This window comes from Sciurus carolinensis, chromosome 18 (genome assembly GCF_902686445.1).
Source record: "Sciurus carolinensis chromosome 18, mSciCar1.2, whole genome shotgun sequence".
Lineage (NCBI taxonomy): Eukaryota > Metazoa > Chordata > Mammalia > Rodentia > Sciuridae > Sciurus > Sciurus carolinensis.
Window position 1 is genome coordinate 30,084,140 of NC_062230.1, and position 26,375 is coordinate 30,110,514.

The 26,375-nt window shown below is 43.2% G+C and overlaps 1 protein-coding gene across 2 annotated transcripts in view; it reads right to left on the minus strand.

The window, feature by feature from the left end:
- The window catches only part of Bmerb1 (bMERB domain containing 1), a 94,372-nt gene extending 81,829 nt beyond the window's left edge, over nt 1-12,543 (minus strand). For both annotated transcript variants that reach the window (XM_047532714.1, XM_047532713.1), the window contains exon 1: nt 12,288-12,543. In XM_047532714.1, coding sequence (XP_047388670.1) covers nt 12,288-12,393 — 106 coding nt within the window. In that variant the 5' untranslated portion in view covers nt 12,394-12,543. The remainder of the gene's footprint in view (nt 1-12,287) is intronic.
- Between the last annotated feature and the right edge of the window lie 13,832 nt (nt 12,544-26,375).

Here is a 26,375-nt window from a genome sequence, read left to right on the forward strand (position 1 = left end):
AGATAAAAAAGAGGAACCAGTTGGTCCCTAGAAATGGATAGTGTTCCAGAGAAACCCTGGAGTCGGTGTTCTCTGGATGACTCAGGCCCCCTCCTTAGAGGGCTGTTGAGAGGAGGGTGTTTCCAGTCACCCACCTGGAGCATTTTCTGTGTTCTAAGTGAAAGTGACAATTTCTCTGTCCCTTCAGTATGTAATAAGCAGGGGATTTCCTGGGCAAGAATGCCTGGAGGAGAATGGAATCCATTTTGCATGGGGAGTTTTCTTCACGCTCCAGGAAGCTCAGAGCTGTGTTTCTCTGGGATTCATCCTGAGCACATCCAACAGTTTTGATTGGCGGGGCCTTGTGTGTGTGAACAGAAAACAGTAAGACGGCTGCAGGACAGGAGAGCAGAGACCTGGGAACAGAGATGAAGAGGAGGGGCAGGGACGTTCTTTGGATTAGAAAGTACCCACATCCAAAGCTGGAGGACTAAGGGCCGGGGGCGTAGATCACAGCGTCAGTGGTTGCTTAGCACACACGAGGCTCTGGGTTGGAGGCCCAGCACGGGAAATAAAACAAAACAAAACCCTCATGAATGTGCATCAAAAAAGATGTTAGACTTGATCGATGACTCTCGACAGGGCGTTCTGCCCCTCTAGGGAACATTTGGCAGTGTCTGGAAGATAGTTTTGGTTGTCAGACCCAGGCGGGGGTGGGGTGCAACTGGCATCTAGTGGGCAGAGGACAGATGCTGCTAAACACCCTAAGGAGCACCGGACACCTGCCCACAACAGAGACCTGTCCAGCCCCAAATGCAATGCCAACAGTGCAGAGCTTGAGAGTCCTTGGACGAGATGAACCCCAGACTTCCTTCTAGCTCCAAGACACCATGATGTTAAAATGCCTCTTCCGGTGCCAGTAAGAAGCCCGTGGCTGGGCTGAGGTGGTAGCTCAGTGGCACAGCACTTGCCTGACATACTTGAAGCTCCAGGTTCCGTGGTTTGCCCAAGCACCAAAAATTAAGGTAAAAAACAAAGGCTTTTGCTATGGACGGAGCTGAGTTCCCCATCTAAATTCATCTTTTGAAGCACTCATCCCACGTGACTGTGTTCACAGACAGGACATCTAAGGAGGACATTAAGCTTGAATGAGGTCATAAGCCCATCTGATAGGACTGGTGTTCTTATAAGAAGACAGCAGAGTTTGTTCTCTCTCACCCTCTGGCCTCCCCTCTACGTGTGCACGAGAGGCCACACGGTGAGCACATAGTGAGAACCCCACCTTCTCCAACCAAAGAAGCCTCAGAATGAAATCTCCTGTGCCAGCACCTTGGACTTCCAGCCTCCAGAACCGTGAGAAATAAATTGTTGCTTAAGCCTCCCAGTCTAGGGGCCTTCCTTACGCAGCCTGACTGACTAACGTACTTCTTTGCTAGCCGTTGGTAACTGCCATCGCTAACATATTTTCATGGTTTACCACCCACTAGGCATGGTGCTCAACATCAGATACACCTTACCACACTCCCCAACGCACCTCTGAGAAGTGGGAATTTCAATGATCAATACAGAGGGATAAATGAAAGACAGAGAGGTTACGTAAGTTGCCTAAGATCAACCAGTCAGTAAGTGGGAGAGGTGGGCTTTGAACCCAGGTAGCCTGATCCCTACTGAAGAATTCGTGTATTTTTTTAATGAACCACAAGAGATCATCTTCCCACACCATCTCTCTATATACTCAAAATTATAAACTTTCAGGGAAGACAGGAAGGATAAAAGGGTCAGGAAAAGGGAAAATTGCCAGAAGATGTAGAAGTCAAAAATCACTGTGTCTTTCTCAAAAAGTTAAATATAGAATTACCATATGACCAGCAATTGCACTCCTGGGTATAAACCCCAAAGAATTAAAAACAAGCACTCAGGAGCTGGCGGTGCAGCTCAGTGGTAGAATGTGCGCTTAGCATTAGGGAGGCCTGGACCCATCCCAGCACCCCAAAACACACAACAACAAAAACGCAAACAAGTCCTTACCCACCAATATTTATAGCAGCATTACTCACAAAGGCCCAGAGGTAGGAAAAACCCAACTGCCCATTCCCAAGAGCGTGGATAAACAAAATGTGGACTCTTCATAAAAGGAATATCATTTAGTCAGAAGAAGGAAGGAGGTACCGACGTGTTCTATAACACCGAGGCACCTCGAAAACATTATGCTAAATGAAACCAGCCAGACACAGAGGTTGCATGTCTATGAATTTCATATATATAAAATATCCTGAGTAGGCAAATCCAGAGATGAAAAGCAGTGGTTTCCTAGGGCTTGGGGAAGGAGCATAATGGGGTCTAGGACACGCTACCCCAAAAGAGGGCACCTTGGCATTTGAGAAAACAGCAGGATAGGATTCATGCTGTTCTCCCCTAAAGACTCTCAAGGGACAGTTGTCTTGCCCTACGCCCAAAGGGAAGGAGTGTCACACAGGGATGCCAAGAATCTGCACTACCAAGTCTTGCTAAGTTCCTCCCAGGTTACTCCGGTTACGTCATCCCTGTTAGTGCCCCACCCTTCTGCACGTCTGTCCATATGAATATGTACATTGCCCTGTTTCTCTGGGTTTTCACTTCCGAAGTTTCCTGTGCCATCCAAAATCCCAAATGCTCCAAAACCTGAAATCTCCTGGCACCAACATGATGTAGCACGTGGGAAGTTCCACATCTGACCTCCCGTGATGGGTCACAGTCAAAACGCAGGTGCACCAAAAATATGATAATCAATTGCCTTCAGGCTGGGAGTATAAGGTATATATCAAAAATAAATATGGCATTTAGACTTGGGTCCCCTCCCCAAGACATCTCATTATGTTATTTGCAAATATTCCAAAATCTGAAAAAAAAATCCAAAATCTGAGATATATCCGATCCCAAATATATTGAACAAGGAATATTCAACCTGTATTAAATAGATCTGTTTTGCTTTTCTTTTGTTAATCTGTGTTTTGTCAGAGGGATCTCAGCCATGAACCTAGCAGTGGATGAAGAAAAGGAACCTGTTTCTCTCCTATAGGGACTGCTTAATGGGTGCTGGGTTTCCTTTTGGGCTGAAGAAGTGTCTTGGAACTAGACAGAGGTAATAGTTGAACAGCATTGTGAATGCACTAAATACTAGTAAATTGTACACTTCCAAACAGTTAAGCGTTAATTTTGTGTTATGAATATGGTATCTCAAATTTTTAAATTTTATTTTAAATCTCAGTAGAGAAGACAAATGAAGCTAACCTCGGCCCACCTCTGGGTGAGCATTTGAGAAATAACAAAGCCCTGTAAACAACAGGTCTGAGCCTTAGGAAAAGGGGCCTCTCGCCTCCTGGAATCCAGCCCAGCCACTGGGGCCCCAGCTGGCTGCTCGTTAGGATGTCCTGTGCACTGGTTTTAACCACCAGGATGTGTTCCAGGGGCGCTTCACTGTCTATTTAAAGAGGATGAAGATGGATGGATCCTACCGCAGTGGACAGCAGGTCTCCAGCACGCCCAGACGGAAGACAGAGAGAAAGACAGAGAGCAAGAAGCTTGTCTCGCAAAAATGAGATCCTATTACGTTCATTTCCTGGGTCTCATTTTTCTCCCTCAATGATCCTCCAAGACAACTACTGCTCTGTTTTTTGTTTTTAAGGTGGAGCTGGGCATTGAACGGCCTTGCCCATGTGGGTCAAGGGCTCTACCACTGAGCTACATCTCCAAGCTAGTTCATTCCTCTCTAATAGCTGCATATCATCTCACAGTGGATGGGCAATAACTTACTTGGCCATTCTTCTAAGAGCTCTTAGTGTCCAGCTTATTGTACACACAGGCCTTTATACACGGGTGTTTTCCTATGGATAGAGGCCTATACTCTATAGACTCTTTTTTTTTCCCCTTTAAATCGTATGAATCTTTCATCTTTTAATAAAGGATAAAGTCACAGGAGTGAGATTGCTGAGTCAAAGTATACAAGCATTTTAAATTTTAAGAGATGTTATCTGAGCAGGGCATGGTGGCGCACGCCTGTAATCCCAGTGACTTGGGAGGCTGAGGCAGGAGGATCGCAAGTTCAAACCCAGCCTCCGCAACTTAGAGAAGCCCTCACCAACTCAGTGAGATCCTGTCTCTAATGAAATATTTTTTAAAAGGGTTGGGAATGTGACTTGGTGGTTAAGTGCCCCTGGGTTCAATCCCTGGTGAGAGAGAGAGAGAGAGAGAGAGAGAGAGAGAGAGAGAGAGAGAGAGAGAGATGCTATCTGATTGCTTTCCAAAAAAGATGGCAAAGCTCATGGTCCCACTGGTACTGTCTCAAGTGAGCCTGTTCTCTGCCTGAAATTAGAATGCCTTTTAAATAGACCAGTCTATTAACTGTGGTTTATTTGTTTGTTTGTTTATGGTTCCAACACATAGTTGACTATGAACAGTGCTCCTCACCTGTGCTGGTATCTAAGAATCAAGGAGATGAGCCACATAGAACATGCCTAGCCCAGCCCATCTGCCTCTGAACACCTTCCATGTGCCGAGGGTCCCTGACAGTGGTATCTATTCCTATTACTTTATATCTGATCTGAAAATCTTGTATCTTTCCTTCAAAGGAAGGACGTTCCTCTAACTGTACCATCAGGAACAAAACATGTAAACCAGAAAGGCAGGCAATTCAGTTCAACCAAGACTCTGGCGAACTTTTTTTCTTCTCTGATTTTGAAGGTATATAAAACAAAATTAAATCATTTGCACTCTGTGGAATATCAGTCATCCAAGTCAGCAACTGTCCATTGAATGGGAAGCTTCTAAATGCTTCGAATGTGATGTGCACTGGGTGTCCATCCTCCAGTAATGAACAGGATGCTCCAGGTCTTTGTGGGCACAGCACCCACCCCAAGAGAGAAGCAAACGATTGCACTCGATTTAGCCCATAAAACTTGATTTGACCCTATTAAGATTCATCGCCTCGAAGGCTAGCAAAACCTCGCCTGTCAGCAAAACAACTGAATTAATCTCTTGAGGACATTTAGCTAAGAAGGCAAAGTGTCCTGGATCCTGTTTCAAGAAGACTGAGAGAGATAACATCACCCTTTGGGGTCTTTGATTTACATTACTGGAAACAGGGAGTGTTCTCAATAGACCTTAACATCACCTGAAGTGCCAGGCGTGGCGGCCCACGCCTGTCATCCCAGCAGCTTGGGAGGCTGAGGCAGGAGGATCGCAAGTTCAAAACCAGCCTCAGCAACTGAGCGAGACTTTAAGCAACTTAGCAAGACCCTGTCTCAAAATAAAAAGGGTTGGAGATGGGGCTCAGTGGATAAGTGTCCCTGGATTCAATCTCCAGGTCTGCCCCGCCCCCAAAAAAATCACCTTTTTTTGCCAGGAAAAATGCATACCCTACTCAAAGTACTACTGCACTCTCGGAAGCTCAGCACCACACCTGGCATAGAAGGGGCTGTCAGGGGCTAGGGACGTAGCTCAGTTGGTAGAGTGCTTGCCTTGCATGTACAAGGCCCTGGGTTCAATCCCCAGCACCACAGAAAAAAGGGGGGGGCTGTCAGTAAATATGTATGGAGTACATGGAAGGATAGATAGAAGAATGAATGACGTACCCGTTTAGGAATTTTAAATGAGCAGAATCATTCATGCTATCCACAGTAGGCATTTTCCACCTTGGATTTTATAGAACCTCTGTAGACACCATTGTTCAAAGACAGGGCCTCCTCTTACTCAGACCTTGACCCCCGCTCCTTCCACCCAGTCCAGGAGCCCTTTCTTAACAAACATTGTCAGCTACACTGAGCTGACCCTCAACACTGTTAGCATCAGTGCTATTCTGTGATGTAAGTCAGACTCCAGGCATTAACATCCTCAGGGGACTGTGCCCATTTTGCAGATGGGGTCACTGAGGTTTAGGGAAGTTAGGCACACTGCCCAAGATCACAGCAGAGGGAGGACTGCCTGGAACCCAGACAAAAAGTTCCTTAGGGTGGGGTCTGGGCCTTGTCTGTCTCTGAACCCCTGAAGGTGGCACACAGTGGTGCTCAAGCCGGTTCAGCGAGTACACAGCGAGGGAACGAGTGGACCTGATGCTGGGCCTCTCTGGGGGACTCTTGAGAGGTGCTCTGAAAGGCTGCACCAAAGGAGACCCTCTACCTGCACTGGCCTCCAACCCAGGTATTCACCCAGGCAGGTGAGGCACCAGCCACTCCCACGAAAGCCAGCAGACCCAGATCTCACTAAGCCACGAGGAAAAGAAACAGCAAAGCAAAACCCTGGTGTCCACGTGGACTCTGGCCTTTGGCGGCTCCACCCGCCTGCCTCATGCCGGCAGCTCACCTGAGATGCCCTTCTCTTCTCTCCACCTCTCTCCAGGCCCAATGCGAGCACCGCTCCTCTGAGCTGCTGGCCAGGGGCCCCCAGTAAGAACCAGTCCCCTCCCATCTCCCTCTGGAACTTTCCATCAGTATTGTGAGCTGCACCCCCCACCCCCCAATCCGAATGCTTCTTGAGGGTGGAGTCTGGGTCTCCCTTCATCTCTGTCCCTGCCGTACCTGCACCATGCCCAGAATGACCCACCCTGAGAGGAACATCTGGAGTCACAGGGGCCTTGAATCAGGCTCCAGCTCTGCCATTTACAAACCTCGCGACCTGCAGCAAGTGTCTTAACCTCCCAAACCTCAGTTCCCCCAAGTGCAAAGCGGGAGTAACAAGCCGCCTGTGTCATAGGATGGCTGGAGACTCTGGTGAGGTCAAGTGCGCAGCTAAAACACGCGGACTGCTGTTATGATTAATAAGAATTTATAACTAATCAGAGACCAAGAATGGGCACAACTGATCTTTCCATTGTTAACACATAAGAAGGAAACGCTTATAAAAATCAGAGTTATGAACAAACACAAAGAAATAAAAATATTTGGGTTTGTTCAAATATATACTTAACACTCTCATGTTCAAATCTTCTCCTTCCTGCTCTTACAATACCTGTAATAATTAACAGAATTAGTTACCTACCCAGATATGGTGCAGAGACTGTAACATCTAATTCTCTCTCTCTCTCTCTCTCTCTCTCTCTCTCTCTCTCTCTCTCTCTCCCTCTCTCTCTCTCTCTCTCCCTCTCTCTCTGTTTTTTCTTTCTTCATACCAGGGATTGAACCCAGGATCAGTTAACCATGAAGTCACATTCCCAATACTTTTTATTTTTTATTTTGAGACAGGGCTTTGCTAAGTTGCCGAGGGTGACCTCGAACTTGCAATCCTCCTGCCTCAGCCTCCCCAGTCACTAGGATTACAGGTGTGTGCCACCGTGCCCAGAACATCTTCTAATTCTTAACCCAGTGTTTGGTCTCCCAGAGGCCAGTTCATGACATCCCTAGCCCCTTTCACATGCTTCACACTCAAGGAAATGACCACACTTATCCTCGATGGAATTGACAAGTAGGAACCAGCCACTACATCAAGTGACCATCGTTTGACCCTCAAAGATCTTAATCTCCACCTTGTAGGCAACATGACCTTTTAAAACAAAACCCTGCTCAAGATGCTCCAGCAATGATAATAAAGTCCAGACTCTTTTTTTTGTTTGTTTTAAAACACAACTTACAGGCTCTGCCTCGTCTGGCTCCTCTCCAAATGATCTTCACTCTCTCCCTAACTCACTAGGTCCGGGCCACCCTGGCTCTCTGTCTCTTGTTCTAACACACCAAGGGCCTTTGCATTCATAGCCTGGATTTGTCCAGGGTACATGGCAAAATGTCACATCCTTAGAGAAGCATTTCCTGACCATCAGATGGGAAATATCCCTTCCCTCATAATTCCCATGAAGCACATCATGATCCGAACTCTATTTATTTGCCTCACTCACGACCCATGTCCTGATTTCCCAGGTGGTAGGGACTTTGCCTTTTGCAATGCCGTATTCACAGCCCTTAGAACCTGCCTGTCATTTTGAAGGTACTCAATACCTACTCAGCTCAATGTGTAAATGGGAGTGGTGATCACGGTCATCTTTCACATGTCGGGGGGATACCGGGGATTGAACTCAGGCACTCGACCACTGAGCCATGTCCCCAGCCCTATTTTGTATTTTATTTAGAGACAGGGTCTCACTGGGTTGCTTAGCACCTTGCTTTTGCTTAGGCTGACTTCGAACTCTCGATCCTCCTGCCTCAGCCTCCCGAGCCACTGGGTTTACTGGTATGTGCCACCACACTCAATTCACATTTTTTATATATCAGGTGAACTTTAGTGTTTTATAGTACTTTTTTTTTGTTTTGCTTTGTTTTGTTTTGTTTTGTTTTTGCTATGCTGGGGATTCAACTTGGGGCTTCAGGCACGCTGGGCAAGTGTTCTCCCACTGAGCTATACCCCTAGCCCGCCTATGTGACTTTTATAAAAACAAAAAAGGAATAATGTTAAAACAAAATAATAAAATGAGTTATTTAGTCAAACAGATGAAAATAATACAAAACCTTCCCCAAGAATCTTTTCTATAGATCATCGCCAGCCATCCACATTACTTCAGTCTTCACACTGTTTATTAAATCTGAACCATTAGCCCGCTTAATGATCTACTTGCTACTCAGCACACATCCTTGGACTTTTAAATACAGTCATCTCCCTCAGGCTTAGGGAAAGATTGCCTCCTGGGTCTTCCACTCTATTTCAATCTCCTTCTCACAGTGCATTTATTTCTGCCTCGATACTCAGATCGATGTCATTGCCTCCCTCTGCATTCTCTCCCCCCTGGGCGGCCCTCTCCCCCATGTCTCCTACCCCAGATCTCGATCATTCTTTAGGGCACATTCAAATCGATGAAGAAATGACGTAGATAACTGTGTTTTTTAAAAAGCCCTGTGGGTTTTGTTTTTTTTTTCAAAAGACACCTTGTCTTTTGGTCTCCCTCAATTAATGACACTTGGTTGAAAGCTTTCTTTTTATATATCTCACCACACTGAAATGTCACTAGACATTTTCCAACTCTGTTTTTTTTTTTGTTTTTTTTTTTAAGCCTCATTGCTATCAGAAAGTGCTGTCAAAGGTGGATGGGAGCCATTTCTCAGAATCTGTCTCAAACAAAAAAATACTAGATGGCTTTCGGGGGTTCAAACACCTTTCCCCACATATCCCCATGAGGAAGGCAGAGTCCAGACAATCGATACCCAGAAATCTGCCAATAAACAGAAGCCGTGAAAAGCTATGCCGGTTAACCTCGGAATAATCTCTGCAAAATACTGTTGGGCGCTGTCCAGTGATGTTCTGCCTGGCATTTTGAAGGCCCTCGATACCTGTTCACTGAGTGAATAAGTGGGAGTGGGGATGATGGTCCTCCTTCCCCTTGCCCTTGGGTATTTCCGATGAACTTGAACCTTTTACTATGACCATCACCCATAGTTCACTGAGCGCTCCGTGTCCTCGCACTGTGCTCACGTGCTGCCTACATTATCATTCACTCTTCCAAGTGCCCATTACTGTTATGATCCCATTTTACAGGTGTAGGAACACGTGGAGAGCCTCACGGTGACAAAGCTACGAGCTGCTCTGAACTCATTTCGCCCGACTTCCCCGCTCCCATTCTGAGCTACTACCCTGTAGAACATCGTGTATCTTTTATTTTAAAAACTAGAGTTGACATGAAAGGCAGCAGCCAATACAACTTCAACTAAAAGCAACCAGTTCTGCCATCTTTCTTCCTTTCCCACTCTTTTTCATTTATGCATAGTCAATGTTCAACATTAAACACTTAAACATGTGTGGAAGTCAGACAAAGCAGGACTTTTTTTTTTAAACAGAGCCTTTTCTGTTCTCTAGGGACCACATTGGCTCAGCAATGGCTATGCCATAGAATCAATAGTACTAGTTTTCACACATCATTAATAAATAAATGGAGGTTCCCAGATGTTATGGAAGGGATTCATAGATCCCCTGGGAATTGAGTCTTCCAAAGTTGCCACTTGAATCAAAATATGTCTGGTTGTAGACAAGAGCCCAGAGCCAACACATAGCAGGTGCAAGATTCAAAAGTGGGACTCTGGATGAGTGCTTTAAGAAGATTTCAAACTTAAATAAGTGAAAAGGAGAAAAAACAGATGATTTGGGAATCCATGCAAAAGTAGATCAGAAACTGGGGTCTCCAATTAGGCCAAGAAATAAATCTCAGAGTCCTTGATGGTTTGAAACAAAAAGAGAAGAGGAAGTCTTTTTGGCCGAACTTTTAAGAGTTTGCAGCCTATGAAATTTTTAAAGCAAAAAAAAAAAAAAAAATTTTCAGGGGCTGAAATGACATACATTGGGTTCCTGTGTGCATGAAATTTTTCCTAATAAAATGGTTAGAAAATAAAAGGCAATAAAAGAGAGATTAGGGAACTGACCCGCACTGCTGTTGTTCCAGGGTTTTGCTTTATGTAATTTCTTGCTAAGAATAAAGGCAAGTTCTTTCCACAGATATAGTAGTAAAGGAGGCAACCAAGCACTTCTCCTGAACCCTAAAACACTATCTCATCTAACATTCACATAAAGCCCTAAGTATAATCTCCATTTTCAGAAAACAGGCAGAGTGAGGCTTCGAATTGTGCCTGAAGTCACACTGTCAGCCAGGGGCAGCACCAGGATTCAAAACAGGGCTTCTACTCTGCCTGGACCCAGCATTCTTTCCAGGTCACTGTGAGCTGCAGAGACTCACAGGGCTGCTACATATAAAATCACTGGCCATGTTTTGGAACTGTTTCAACCAACTTAGGAAGGTTCCTGAAAATGCAAAAGCGATAAACCTTCACGCTGAAAGTCTGGGGTCCAACAAGTCTGAGTTCAAACCCTGGTTCTGCTAGCAATGGTCATGTCAGCTAACAAGCCCCAGGGTTTCCCTCTATGCCAGGGCAAGACATGGTGCCCGAAGAGGTTGTTGTGGAGATTAAATGAGATGATGCATTTAAAGTTCTTAGGACATGATCATCTAGGAGAAAACAAAAAGCAGCCATTGTGAACAACATTTTGAGCCTGTGAGAAACAGATACCATCACCCCTGAGGTTGCACCAAAGCCCCGAAACCAAAGGGTTTGGAAAGGATGAAACAGAAGGAGGAAGGACAAGGTACAAAAAGGAGAAGAAAAGGAAAGAGGTTTGAAGCATTGTGTATCCATCATAGCAGGTGAGGAACTAAGACATTTGATTGTGATTTCAACTTGAACCCATCAGAACACAGCTGAGCCATCCTAGGAAGATTTTTCTTAAATTGTAATTACAGATATAGAAAACACACACACACACGATTGTCACCCAGGTAAAGACAGGAGAAGAGCACATAGACAATACTTCAGTCCAACATAACTCCGATTGGTGCTGGGGCAGAGCGCTGAGCACAGTTACCCAGAGCCACCCAGAGCCATAGCGGGAAGCTGCAGGGTCCGAGAGAAGGCTAGAGGGCCGTTCCCAGCCTGGCAGGAGGCACCGGGGCTCGGGCAAGCCTATCCAGAACAGGGGACACTGGGAAGTCCCAGCCCCCGCCTTGGAGCTTGTAGGGAGAACTGGTAACCCTGGAATCCCTGAGGCTGCTCCTACACATGGAGAGCAGGAGTTTCAACTATTGGGTACCATTAATTAGAAGAAAAAATTCTTCGTGAATTTGGAAATGTTGCTGACACCAAAAAACACCAGAGAGAGAGAACCAGTGAACGCAACCGTTCTGTTTCAGAACCGCCTTCTAGGGCTGTACCCAAACCAGAGACTGTAATTGAATCCAGGGAGCAAGGAAAAGGTGTGATCTGTTAGCCTACCCTTGACCCTTCGCCCCTCCTCTCCGACACAGGAGAAGTCAGAGGAAGAAATGCTGGGGATTTCAGGTGTGCCAGGAACCTGGCGCCAGTGAAAGCAAGCAGAAACCCAGCGGACACTCCCCCCCTCTCCAGGGACGTGGGCGCTTTCCAGGATGGCCCTGTGGCTCCAGCGCCCTAGTGCATCCCAGCGCCCTGACGCATCCCGGGCGGAGAAAGGATCCTCCTCGGCTGCGGGAAAGAACTCCCTTCCCAGGGCGAGAGGCAAGCTGATAGATCCAGGACCCCCGAGTCCACCCCAGGCTCCTGGCTTAGCGGCCAGGCGGTTTCCCAAGCTCCCGATGAAGCCCAGTCTGAAGGATCCCCGCTTTTGTTCGCCAGGAGAGCGCGGCGCGGCGCTGCGCATCCTCCTGCGCTGAAAGCCCAGCTACTGGGGGTGCCTCCTGGGGGGCGCTTCCCTGGGTCCACTCCCTGCCTGCTACCCGCTCCGGCGACCACGGGCTCCGACTCACTGATGCCCAGCACCCTTGCCCTGGTACTCACTTCTCCCCAGTCCCTCCGCTTTCCATGCTGTCTCCTCCACCGCCCCATAGCGCCTCAGAGGCTTCTCAGCTTCCAGATGGGTGGATAAAGATTGCTTTAACTCCATCGCTGGTCCCCGCGGGCAGGTCGACAGGTCCCCCTTTACTCCATCCCCGCCGCGGGCTGCAGGGAGGGAGGCGGCTCCAGCCAGCAGCCTTTTAAGGGGCCGGGCGCTCGTGACGCGGCTCCATCTCTTCCGCCGCCAGCGCCCGGGAGCGCCGACTGGTACCCAGGAGGGGGAGGGATGCAGAGCACATGCGCAATGGAGGCTTAAGGGGGGAAAGCTTGGGGGCAGGGTAGGGAGAAAGAGGGACAGACGATAAACTCTAAGAAGAACAACAAAAACAACTAAAATAAAACCAACCCAAAGGAAGGAAGAAGGAGGCCCCTGCCCATTCTGGAGCGGGTGGTGATGGGTCTGGCACTGTGGGTGGCTTGCGATCTGTCAGTGGGATGCTGGGTTTTGAGTGGGATTGGTGAGCCTGTCTCTAACTGTGGGCGATGGATCCATCTTTGTGGAGAGTAGGGGCAAGCGTGAGTGTGGACCTAGATCTGTGGGTTCTGTGGGTTTTCGTGGAAGTCTGTTTTTTGCATTTGTGTGCATAATTTGAATATGAAATGGGACAAGTGGATGCTTGTGTCTGTATTTGCATGGACTTGAAAGAGAAATAGATGGAAACATTTTGGACACAGGATAACAAAGCTGTTTGGAACCTGGGTTTTTACCTGCCACAAACGCACAGGTTTATCTTACAGGTTATGAAAACATTAAGTAAAAGCTAGACTGATAAAAAATCAGTACTATTTACTGAATGACAACTGAGTCCAAAACACTTCCCAATAACTCTGTGAAAGAAACGGATTCTGCCTACCTTGTTTTGCACAGGAGAAACTGAGGTGCACAGAGATTATTTAACCACATTCCCACAGTTACTGAGTGGCATGGTCAGTGCATGCGTCTGGATTATTTGAGTCCAGATTTACCTTCTTCAACATTATATTGACCTCCTAGACTGCAGTTGTGATGTTTTGTATCAGGACATGGGTAGGACATGGGTTGCTGGTCTATGTTCATTTCGACATGACATCTGGGACAAAGTTAGGTATCCATATGGCTTATGGAAGTATGAAATAGCCCAGTTCTTTAAGAAAATGACTTAGCTACTTAAAATGTTATTATGGGTAATGAACTTCTAAATAGCTCAAGGGGGAAAAAAGAAAATAACATAGAAAATCATCAAATATCAAGACCTATTAGAGAGCTGTAAGACCAAAACTGAGAGTCTCCAAAGAGACCCACACATATTGGAAATTTGTTGTATGACGGAAGAGGATCATGGACTCCATAATGGACTCACTCTTTCTCTTTCTCTCTCTCTCTCTCTCTCTCTCTCTCTCTCTCTCTCTCTCACACACACACACACACACACACACACACACACTCACACAAAAATTCCAGGTGGATTAAAGACATAAGTGAGAAAAGCACAACTGAAAAATTTTTGCAAGATAATATAGAAAATGCCTTCATTGGTTTGAAGTCAAAGGATATGTTAATTAAAACACACACAAGAACACCAGTCCTGGGGCTGGGGTGTGGCTCAGGGACAGAGTGCTTGCCTAACATGTGTGAGACTCTGGGTCCAATTCCAGCACTGAAAAAATAAATAAAATAAAAACAAAAACCTCACAAGCCTTAAAGAAAACTATTAATGTTAAACTACATTACTTCTTATTAAAATTCACATAACATGAAAATCAACTATTTTAAAGTGAACAGTTCTGAGGTGTTGTATTTCGGCAATGTTGTAGCACCACCACCTCTGTCTAATTTCAAAACATTTTCATCACCCATGAAGGTAACCCTATACCCAGTAAGCGGTTACTCCACATTCCCCTTCCTCCAGGCCCTACAAATGTTCTTCCCCCCATGGATTACCTATTCTGGATATTTCATATGAATGAAATCACAGCATGTGGATGTTTCTGGCTGTTTTCACTTAGCATAGTGTTAATGAGGCTCATTTACACTGTGGCATGACTAAATAATTTTCATGACTAAATAATATTCCCCTGTATGACTTTGCCACTTTGACAGATACTTGAGTTGTTTCCAACCTTTTGGCTACTGTGAGCATTTGTATACAAGTATTTGAGTAACTGTTTTAAATCTTTGGGGTAGATACCTAGAAGCAGAATTGCTGGATCATCTGGTGATTCTATGTGTAACTTTTTTCAAAAAGTGCCGAATTGTTTTCCATGGTTTCTGAATTATTTTACATTTCCACCAGCAAAGTATGAGACATTCGACTTCTCTATATGCTCACTAACACTTATTTTTCATTTCTGTGATTGTAGTCATATCCCTAAAGACTAATGATGTTGAGTTTCATTTCATACACTTATTGGTCATTTATATATCTTCTTAGTAAAAAGTGTCTACATAAGTCATATATGGAATACTACATGACAATGAAAAATACCAACCTACTACCAACAAACTCAATGAATCTTACAGACATAATATATTTTTAATAGGCTATGTATCCCTTAAGATAAAGATGGTTGGTGGGTTCAGGTACCTTTGTTGTGTTATCCCTTTTACTATTCCCCATGTTAAAATATTTCATAATTTAAAAAAGAAAAGAGAAATCTATTAGATCTAAAAATTCAGCTCCTAAAAATCTGCCTTAAATACATTTGAAATACTAAAAAGTACTATCACACAAGACAGTTTCTTAAGAAAAACTAAGTTGGGTGCATGCACCTGTAATCGCAGCAACTCAGGAGGCTGAAGGAGCAGGATTGCAAGTTTGAGGTCAACCTGGGTAATTTAGTGATACCTTGTCTTAAAATAAATATAAAAAAGGGCTGGGGAGCTGGGGTGGTGGCTCAGTGGCAGAGCGCTTACCTAGCACATGGAGGCACTGGGTTCGATCCTCAGCACCATAAAAATAAATAAATAAAATTAAGGTTAAAAAAAGGGAGGACTAGGGTGTAGCCTGGAGGCCCTGAATTAAATTCCCAGTACCAAAAAAAAAGTATTAAAGCTAAAAAAAGTTCAATAGCCTACAAATAAGAAATGACTAAGTAAATTATGATAAATGCGTGGTATAACACTGTACACTTATTTAAAATGATGCTTATGAAAAAATTTGAAATATCACAGGGAAAGCATTATAACAATTTAAATATAAGGGATGCAAACTAATATAAAGCATGGGTTCTTGGTCGTTTGGCTAAGTTCAAGCATACAAAAGGATCTCATATAAATTACTTCATATTAATTATTTCACAGAGTGATAATGGTAGAAATTAAATTAAATGGAAAACACTGTGATTGCAAATTTTATGTGTTTTCACATATGCACCCACGCCTAGAGGGGAAAAGCACCAGACGCCGGAGTGACTTACACCCAAAGATTGATAGTGACTACCTATGGACGTCATGATAATGAAGGTTTTGCTTGTATTCGCCAGAATTCCTACTAAGCATATGTATTACTTTCATAATTAAAAAAAAAAATCAGTAATGTTTTCAATGCATGGGAAATAAAAGGAGCAGGAGTAGATGCACAATAAATACTATCAGTGGTTGTTTCTGAAGTTGAGATTGGCAGAGGGGAGATCTTTTTCTGTTTGATTTTCTGAATTTTCCAGCCATTTATACTGAGCAGCTGTTGTTCTATCATTCAAAAAAAAAGGGGGGGGACAAATTCGGTTTCTAAAACTGTGTGATACAATTCTGTAATCCTAGAAGACAAAGCCATCCCTGCCACAGCAGGGGCCAGAGCCCTGTCTGTTTGCATTAGTTTAGGGCGATAATGCTCCAAGTTCAATAATAACTGGCTGAAGTAACCATCTGCGTGGAATTACCAAGTGGCTCCTGCCGGCCTGGCTCCCGGCCTGGCTTGGTACTGTGGCTGTGCTGGGGATGCCAAGGACTCAGAGGGTCGCTGGGCGGCCACAGAGAGCCAGGGCAGCAGGGGCCAGTGTGAAGCCTTTTTATAACTGTCATTTTGGTTGATTGAAAGGGAGAATAATGCAATATCATCCTGGTAATTTGAAGCTTTATCCTGCATGTTGACAATTTCGGGCATCCACGACACGGAGCTTATCAGAATAGCATGGTTTTCACAAACACAGGCTTTGAAATCTGGAGGCTCTGAGTTCAAGCCCTGACCCTGCCACCTGCCAGCTGTGTGACCGTGTGTGACATGTCGTGTGTGACATGTCACTCAATCTAAGATTCACTTCCTTCAGCTTTAGAATTCTTCCTTTTCCTAATTGCTTTCGCTTTGAGGCTATTAACAAAATTCTAACCACTCATTTTAACGCGAGATGTTCAAGAAATCAGAGATGAATAAAAGGCAATTAAAGATCATATTGATGGACCAGATGTGGTGGCGCAAGCTTGTAATCCCTGCAGTCTGGGAGACTGAGACAGGAGGATGGCAAGTTCAAAGCCAGCCTCAGTAATGGCGAGGTGCTAAGCAACTCAGTGAGACCCTGTCTCTAAATAAAATACAAAAAAGGGCTGGGGATTTGGCTCAGTGGTTGAGTGCCTCCTGGGTTCAATCCTCAGCACCAAAAAAAAAAAAAAAAAGATTATAGATACTATTGATGGGAGGACAATGACACTGATTGCATGTGTCTTGCTAGTCAACTTGGTTTCAGAGGTCTCAGTCCCTGGTTGGCCAGATCCATTGCTCTGGACCGGAGTTGAGGCAGAACATCATGGCGGAAGGGCGTGGTGAAGGGAAGCTGCCCAGCTGCTGGTATCCAGGGAGCAGAGAATGGTGTTACCTATCGCAGAGGATTGTTGCAATGATTAAATGAGATAATGCATGACAGCTGTGGCAATAAATGGCACATGGGCCCTTGAAAGCACTGTGCTCAGGAAAAATCGCCCTTCATGAAAGACCACATGCTGTAGGATTCCTCGTGTATGAAACGTCTGGAATCCCCAGCCACAGAGAAAGCAGGGCTATAGCAAATCTATCGAGAAAGAAAGTAGATTAGTGGTTGCCTCGGGCTGGAGGTGGGAGAGAGGACAGGGCACAGGTATGATAGGCAAAGGACATGAGGCTTCTTTTGCAGGGATGAACATGTTCTGAACTGATTATAGTGATGGTTGTGCACTCTGTGAATATATTAAAGTATGCCTCAATTAAGAGTGAGCCCTATCGCGTGTGAATTATCTCTCAACAAATCTGTTGCCCAAGATGACACTGAGTGGAAGCTGCACATTTGAATCACAGGGCATCACTTCGAGGTTCACAAAACCACAGGCGGGGCATGCCTGTGCAGCTCATCAGCAGGGAATTCCGGGGGTCTGGTCACACAAGCCAAATCCGTTCTGGTCCTGACTGGGATTTGCCACCACCTGAAGGTTACTGTCCACTCCAGCTTGCGGTATGTTTTTCTTTGTTATGTTTTTGTTGTTGTTTGTTCTTGTTTGTTTGCTTTCCAATGCTGGGGATGGAATCCCGGGCTAGGCAAGCACTCTACCCTTAGCCCCCATCTTTCGTGTTGTCGGGGATCATTTGGGATTCTGTGTCTAACTGGAATTTCTCAAACAGAGACAGTGATTCTAGGATGCCCCAGTTAGTTGATCCCTTGCGTTGGCCCAGTTCAGAGAAACTGAGCTGAGAAAACACCTCCCCACCCACCACCCACCTCTCCCACCCTTCTACCCCCTCTGAATATGTAATGTATCATGAGGTTTTGCTGAAACAGCCTTTCACTACTAGCGAATAGGCAATATGTTAGTAGGACCATATTATGTCTGGCGGCGATGGTAAAAGTTTTCATTGTCTAGGATGCATTCATGAAAGAGCATCAGAAAGAAGATCTCCTATTCCTGTGATGTTTCTTTCATTCCATTTTAAATCACAGAGATAAAAGGAAATGTGTGGATATGCATTCATATTGTTCAAATTCTTTTTGCTCTTATGGAATGGACTAGCTAAGATCCCCATTACTCCCAGTAAGATCATTCTTGTATAAAAGCATATATGTCATTTATCCACCTAATATGTCTTTTTGATTCCTAGAGAATATTCAAAAACCAGAAAAGAATTTTCATGGAAAGAGGTAGCTAGCTATTTGAGTTACATGGCCCATAACCAGAATGGTGCCCCACAACCAAGATGGCACTGAGTCACCACCTGCCAGTCCCACACGGTGACGACAGACGCAACAGAGGCCGCCAGAGAGAAATTCATCTGTGACTCAGTGAAAAGAGGAGGGAGAAACACCATCTATGACCTAAAGAAGTATAAGAAGAGTCACTTCTAGAAAGAGAAAATTCTAGAAACCTTGATTTGAATGAGAGAAATATTAATTTTAAGATTCAGAAGACAATGTTCTAAAGGTTAAAACTATTATAGTTCTGGGTAGTTCTGGTAGTTCTACTCCATGGTAGAGTGTTTGCCTAGCATACCTCTGAGGCCAGGTTGCCTGGTAAAAATTCCAATTCCATGTTGGTAGCTCCATCACCCAACACCAACTACTCAAACTCTCCTATAAAATGGGATCAGTAATAATCCTACCTCAGAGTGTGTGAGGATGAGAATAAGATTATCTAGATAGCACATTAGCACAGAATAAATACTCAATAAAAACCATTTACTATGGTTATGAATACCGTGATGGTCACCAGTACTGGAAGTTAGAAGTGGATTTGACAGTTATGCTGTATTCCTCGAAATGTCAAGACCATCCTTATATGAATTCCAGAGGATTTAAATCTATGCAGTCATTACACTTTTAATAACAGTAATCCTTCCAGGGAGATCAGTGCTTTTTATTTTATGTTTTTATATAATCAACTTACTCTGTTTTATTAAGAGGCTTATTAGTGTTTTAGAGAAATATTTATAGATAAAAAATGTTCAGTGACACTTTATATGTACTTGTCAATCTATAAATTACTCAGTCCACATGTGTTGTCCAAGGTCATGTGTGAGAAATTTTTTAAATTTGTAGTTTACTTGGATATCTATGTAAGCTAAGCATGGCAATTTTTCTATGCTGGCCTGAGTTTACTTTATTTTCTTATTTCTTCTAATTAGTTATACATGACAGTAGAAGGCATTTTGACACATCACACATAAATGGAGTATAACTTCTCATTCTTCTGGTTATACATGATGTAGAGGAGATCAGTGCTTTTTAATATCAACTCTTTCCAGGGAACAGGGAAGGGCTGAACAGCAGGTACTTGGGGCCCAGTTAGACAGAAGCAAGAAATCCAGCAGGGTGACCACAGATAAGAATAATGTATTACACAGTTCAAAAAGCTGGAAGAGAGGACTTTAAATTTTTTTTTTTACCATAAAGAAATGGTAAGTGTTCAAAGAGATAGACATGTTTAACTTGATTTAAACATTAGCATTTAGCTCAACACCACACAGTACTGACAATTTTTATGTAACTCTTAAAAATAAATGTAATATTATGGAGTTGGGGCTGGGGTTCAGCAGGAGAGCGCTCACCTAGCACATGTGAGGCACTGGGATTGATCCTCAGCATCACATATAAATAAATAAAATATTGTGTCCACCTACAACTGAAAAAAATAAATAAATGTAATATTAAAAAAAAAAAAAAAAAAAAAAAACCTATTTCCCGTTCCAATGTCTGAAAGGTGTCTTTGCAGTTTTACAGACAGGGAGTCTCAGGAAGCAATGAAAGAGACTCAGTGACGAGTGGACTAGGAAGCTTCAGACCTGAGCCAGGGAGCCTGCCTCCAAGACAGTCCACACGTCAACTGTGTCACTTGTCACCTTTAACTCACCTGTGCAGCGTGGACGGGAGGCAGGCCCGGCACCTCCTCACATGCTGGAGGGTGGACATAGCTCTCCTGCCTCACCAAAACTGGGGTGCTTCTGTTGATTCCTTCTGGGTGGACGGCCAGCCTGTGACCAAGGTCTTTGGAGACCACGGCTTTCATTAAACAAGTCTGGATTTGTTTCTCGGGCATGTAAAATAAATACAGATGGAGCATGAGGGACTTCCTGGCTTACAAAGGAGTGGGCACAGAATTTAGAGGGCGGGGAGGAGTTTAGGTCTTAATGTTTGACTTCTATAACAATGAAATGCTCCTGTATTATATATCTCGTTAATATATAATATCACATATTAAATTTACTACATATAATATCTATGCAATAATATAATAAACGTAATATTCTTTGCAATAATATAATAAATGAAATAAATAAAATATCATAAAATAACCTAATTTCCAGTATACACACACACACACACACATGCTTAGCACACTGCCAAGCTTCCAGCAGGCATGTGAAAAAATATATATCACACGTAAAGCACAATGATAAAGAACTTGGGCCAGGCATGGTGGCGCACACCTATGCTCAGCAACCAGGGAGACTGAGGCAGGAGTAAGTTTGAGGCCAGCCTCCATAACTTAGTAAGACTGTTTCAAAATAAAATAAAAAGGGCAGGGGGTGTAGCTCTGTGGTAGAGCACTCCTGGGTTCAATACCCAGTACCAGGGGAAAATGGAAATCTAGAACTTAGGCCCTAGAGATAGACGGCCAAGGCCTGCAGCCTCGCTCCACCGCTCTGGAGTGTGACCTTGGACAAGTCATTTCATTGCCACATGCACTTCCTCCCTTCAGTCATCACTCTATTTAATCTTTTTAAAAACTATATGATAATTTGTGAGCAGACTGTCCCTTAAACCCTCTGCCTACCTGACTTCCAGGATTCTCCTCCCCTGGCCTTCCCCATCACTTCCCCTCTTCGGCTGGGTCCCCTGGCATCCTCTCTTCTCAAACCCCCAGGACCACCTCCACACCAGTGGCTCCCCTTCTTCTCCTCCAGTCCCCCCGCCATGTGTTCCCATCTACCTCTCAGAAATATCCAGAAGGGTCTCAGAAACACCCAGCCATCCTGGGGAAATGGATAGAAGATGGAAACGGGTTTGGAAGATCAAGCGGAGCTGGAGTTGAGAAAGCGCAGTATACCTTGCTCTTTAAGGAGGCTTGTGAGAGAAACCCAAGTCTGAGGCCCTGAACCCTGGCTTCCGTCAAGAGGGCGGGGAGCTGCCACTTGTGCCTGGAGTGCTCGAGCAGTGGCATCAAGTGCTGGCCGTGCTGGGCCACGGCACTCCCGGGGAAGCCAGGCCACACGCACACTCAGACGGGGAGTGGGCTGAGGACATCCCCAGGCCTGCGGAGACGCTGCCTGTCTCAGCTGCCTACTCTCAGCTGTGCCCTGCAGCTCAGAGGGGCCCAGTAAATCCTGGCAGGACCAGGATTCAGGCTTAGCCTGCCACCCCAAAGGCCGAACTCTCACCCCAACTCACAGGAATCACCATGGCAACACCCAGAGCAGGAGTTCACAGCCTCACCCTGCACAGGGTCAGGACGAGACTCACTTGATTTCCCCCCACACCTGCTCCAACGTGAACTAGAAATCTCAGCCATCCCCACGGCTTAATTCTCCAAGTCCCACATAGTCAGTCAACGCGTCCTACTGATTGTACCTGGAAATGTCCCATCCAACTTCCGCATTCCCACTCTCTTCCTTTAGCTCCACTTCACATCGTTTCTGGCCTAGATTATTACAAAAACTATCTTTACTGGTTTTTTTCCCCCTACTTTTCTGGTTTTTTTTTTTTTTTTCCCCTGCTGCTTCTAAAATCATGCAAGCACACGTACACACACATCCAATGCCCTTGGAATTGCAGAATAATTTTCATGATCAATCTCCTTGGTTCAGGGAACAAACAGGTCATTCCCAACTTTTTTAGATTTTCAACAAAACTCTAAGGAGCAGTTACAGTTTTGTAGATGTTCTTTGTTCCCTGAGGATGAATTTCTTGAAATGAAATTGATGAATCAAAGAATATGTAAAGTTTATACCAATAAGCTGCAGGAAGCAAAAGATCATTTCAACAAAGAGATAGAGATTCTCAAAAAAAAAAACCAAACAGAAATCCTTGAAATGAAGGAAATAATAAACCAAATAAAAAACTCAATGGAAAGCATCACCAAAAGACTAGACCACTTGGAAGACAGAACCTCAGACAATGAATACAAAATATTGAATCTTGAAAATAAAGTTGCCCAAACAGAGAAGATGGTAAGAAATCATGAACAGAATCTCCAAGAACTATGGGACAGCATGAAAAGACCAAATTCAAGAATTATTGGGATTGAGGAAGGCACAGAGATACAAACCAAAGGAATGAACAACCTATTCAATGAAATAATATCAGAAAATTTCCCAAAGCTGAAGAATGAAATGGAAAATCAAATACAAGAGGCTTACAGAACACCAAATGCACAAAATCAGATCCACACCAAGGCACATTATAATGAAAATGCCTAACATTCAAAATAAAGATAGGATTTTGAAGGCCTCGAGAGAAAAGCATCAGATTACATATAGGCGGAGACCAATACGGATAGCAGCCGACTTCTCAACCCAGACTCTAAAAGCTAGAAGGGCCTGGAACAACATATTTCAAGCTCTAAAAGAACATGGTTGCCAACCAAGAATCCTATACCCAGCAAAACTAACCTTCAGATTTGAAGATGAAATAAAATCATTCCACGATAAACAAAAGTTAAAAGAATTGGAGGAAATGAAAAACAACAATGTAGGTCAGCAAAGGGAGGAACTACCTTAGACAAAAAACCACTCAAAGGAGAAACCAAGCCAACTTAAAAACCAAAAATAAGCCAAATGACTGGGAATACAAATCATATCTCAATAATAACCCTGAATGTTAATGGCCTAAACTCATCAATCAAAAGACATAGACCAGCAGAATGGATTAAAAAGAAAGACCCAACAATATGCTGCCTGCAAGAGACTCATCTCATAGAAAAAGACATACACAGATTAAAGATGGAAGGATGGGAAAAAAACCTACCACGCACATGGACTCAGTAAAAAAGCGGGGGTTTCCATCCTTATATCAGATAAAGTGGACTTCAAGCCAAAGTTAGTCAGAAGGGATAAAGAAAGACATTTCATACTGCTTAGGGGAACCATAAATCAGGAAGACATAATGACAGTAAATATTTATGCCCCAAACAATGGTGCATCCCTGTACATCAAATAAATCCTTCTCAATTTCAGGAATCACATAGACCACAACACAATAATACTGGGGGACTTTAACGCACCACTGTCACCACTAGATAGATCTTCCAAATAAAAACCAACCAAAGAAACCATAGAACTCAATAACACAATCAATAACCTAGACTTAATAGACATATATAGAATATTCCATCCATCAACGAGCGGATTCACTTTCTTCTCAGCAGCACATGTAACCTTCTCAAAAATAGACCATATATTATGCCACAAAGCAGCCCTTAGGAAATGCAAAAAAATAAGAGATACTGCTTTGTGTTCTATCAGATCATAATGGACCGAGAGTAGAAATCAATGACAAAATAAAAAACAGAAATTACTCAACACCTGGAGACTAAATAATATGCTATTGAATGAAACATGGATAACAGAAAACATCAGGGAGGAGATAAAAAAATTCTTAGAGGTCAATAAGAATGATGATACAACATATCAAAATCTCTGGGACACTATGAAAGAGGAAAATTCATTGCATGGAGTGCATTCCAGAAAAGAATGAAAAGTCAACAACTAAATGACCTAACGTTACAGCTCAAAGCCCTAGAAAAAGAAGAGCAGAATAACAGCAAAAGTAGTAGAAGACAGGAAATAATTAAAATCAGAGCTGAAATCAATGAAATTGAAACAAAAGAAACAATTCAAAAAATTGACAAAACAAAAAGTTGGTTCTTTGAGAAAGTAAGCAAAATAGACAAACCCTTAGCCACACTAACAAAGAGAAGGAGAGAGAAAACTCAAATTACTAAAATTCGTGATGAAAAAGGAAATATCACAACAGACACCACTGAGATACATAACATAATGAGAAGCTACTTTGAAAATCTATATTCCAACAAAATAGAAAATACCGAAGACATTGACAAATTTCTAGAGACATAAGCTCCTCCCCAACTGAACCAGGAAGACATACACAATTTAAACAAATCAATATCAAACAATGAAATAGAAGAAGCCATTAAAAACCTACCATCCAAGAAAAGCCCAGGACCAGACGGATTCTCAGCCGAGTTCTACAAAACCTTCAAAGAAGAACTCATTCCAATACTTCTCAAAGTATTCCAGGAAATAGAAAAGGAAGGTACCCTACCAAACTCATTCTATGAAGCTAATATCACCCTCATACCCAAACCAGGAAAAGACACATCAAGGAAAGAAAATTTTAGACCAATATCCTTGATGAATGTAGATGCAAAGATCCTTAACAAAATATTGGCAAACCGTATCCAAAAACATATTAAGAAAATCGTGCACCACAATCAAGTGGGGTTCATCCCTGGAATGCAAGGATGTTTTAACATCTGTAAATCAATAAATGTAATCCATCATGTCAATAGACTTAAGGATAAGAATCATGTGGTTATTTCAATTGACGCAGAAAAAGCATTCAACAAAATACAACACCCTTTCATGCTCAAAACACTAGAAAAAATAGGAATAGTAGGAACATACTTGAACATTGTAAAGGCTATTTGTGCTAAGCCCATGACCAACATCATTCTTAATGGAGAAAAACTGAAACCATTCCCTCTAAAAACAGGAACAAGACAGGGATGTCCTCTTTCACCACTTCTATTCAACATTGTCCTTGAAACTCTAGCCAGAGCCATTAGACAGACTAAAGAAATTAAAGGGATACAAATAGGAAAAGAGGAATTTAAGCTGTCACTATTTGCTGATGACATGATTCTATATTTAGAGGATCCAAAAAACTCCTCCAGAAAACTTCTAGACCTCATCAATGAATTCAGCAAAATATCAGGCTATAAAATCAACACGCATAAATCTAAAGCATTTTTACATGCAAGTGATGAAACATCTGAAAGGGAAATGAGGAAAACACCTCCATTTGCAATAGCCTCAAAAAAATAAAATAAAATACTTGGGAATCAATCTAACCAAAGAGGTAAAAGAGATCTACAATGAAAACTTCAAAACATTGAAGAAAGAAATTGAGGAAGACCTTAGAAGATGGAAAGATCTCCCATGTTCTTGGATAGGCAGAATTAATATTGTCAAAATGGCCATACTACCAAAAGTGCTATACAGATTCAATGCAATTCCAATTAAAATCCCAATGATGTACCTTACAGAAATAGAGCAAGCAATCATGAAATTCATCTGGAAGAATAAGAAACCCAGAATAGCTAAAGCAATCCTTAGCAGGAAGAATGAAACAGGGGGTATCACAATACCAGAACTTCAACTATACTACAAAGCAATAGTAACAAAAATGGCATGGTATTGGCAGCAAAATAGACAAGTAGATCAATGGTACAGAATAGAGGACATGGACACAAACCCAAATAAATACAATTTTCTCATACTAGACAAAGGGGCCAAAAATATGCAATGGAGAAAAGATAGCCTCTTCAACAAATGGTGCTGGGAAAACTGGAAATCCATATGCAACAGAATGAAACTAAACCCCTATCTCTCACCCTGCACAAAAATCAACTCACAATGGATCAGGGACCTTGAAATCAGACCAGAGACCCTGCATCTTATAGAAGAAAAAGTAGATCCAAATCTTCAACTTGTTGGCTTAGGATCAGACTTCCTTAACAGAACTCCCATAGCACAAGAAATAAAAGCAAGAATCAATAACTGGGATAGATTCAAACTAAACAGCTTTCTCTCAGCAAAGGAAACTATCAGCAATGTGAAGAGAGAGCCTACAGAGTGGGAGAATATCTTTGCCATTCATACTTCAGATAGAGCACTGATTTCCAGAATATATAAAGAACTCAAAAAACTCTACACCAAGAATACAAATAACCCAATCAACAAATGGGCTAAGGATATGAACAGACGCTTCACAGAAGATCTACAAGCAATCAACAAACATATGAAAAAATGTTCACCATCTCTAGTAATAAGAGAAATGCAAATCAGAACTACACTAAGA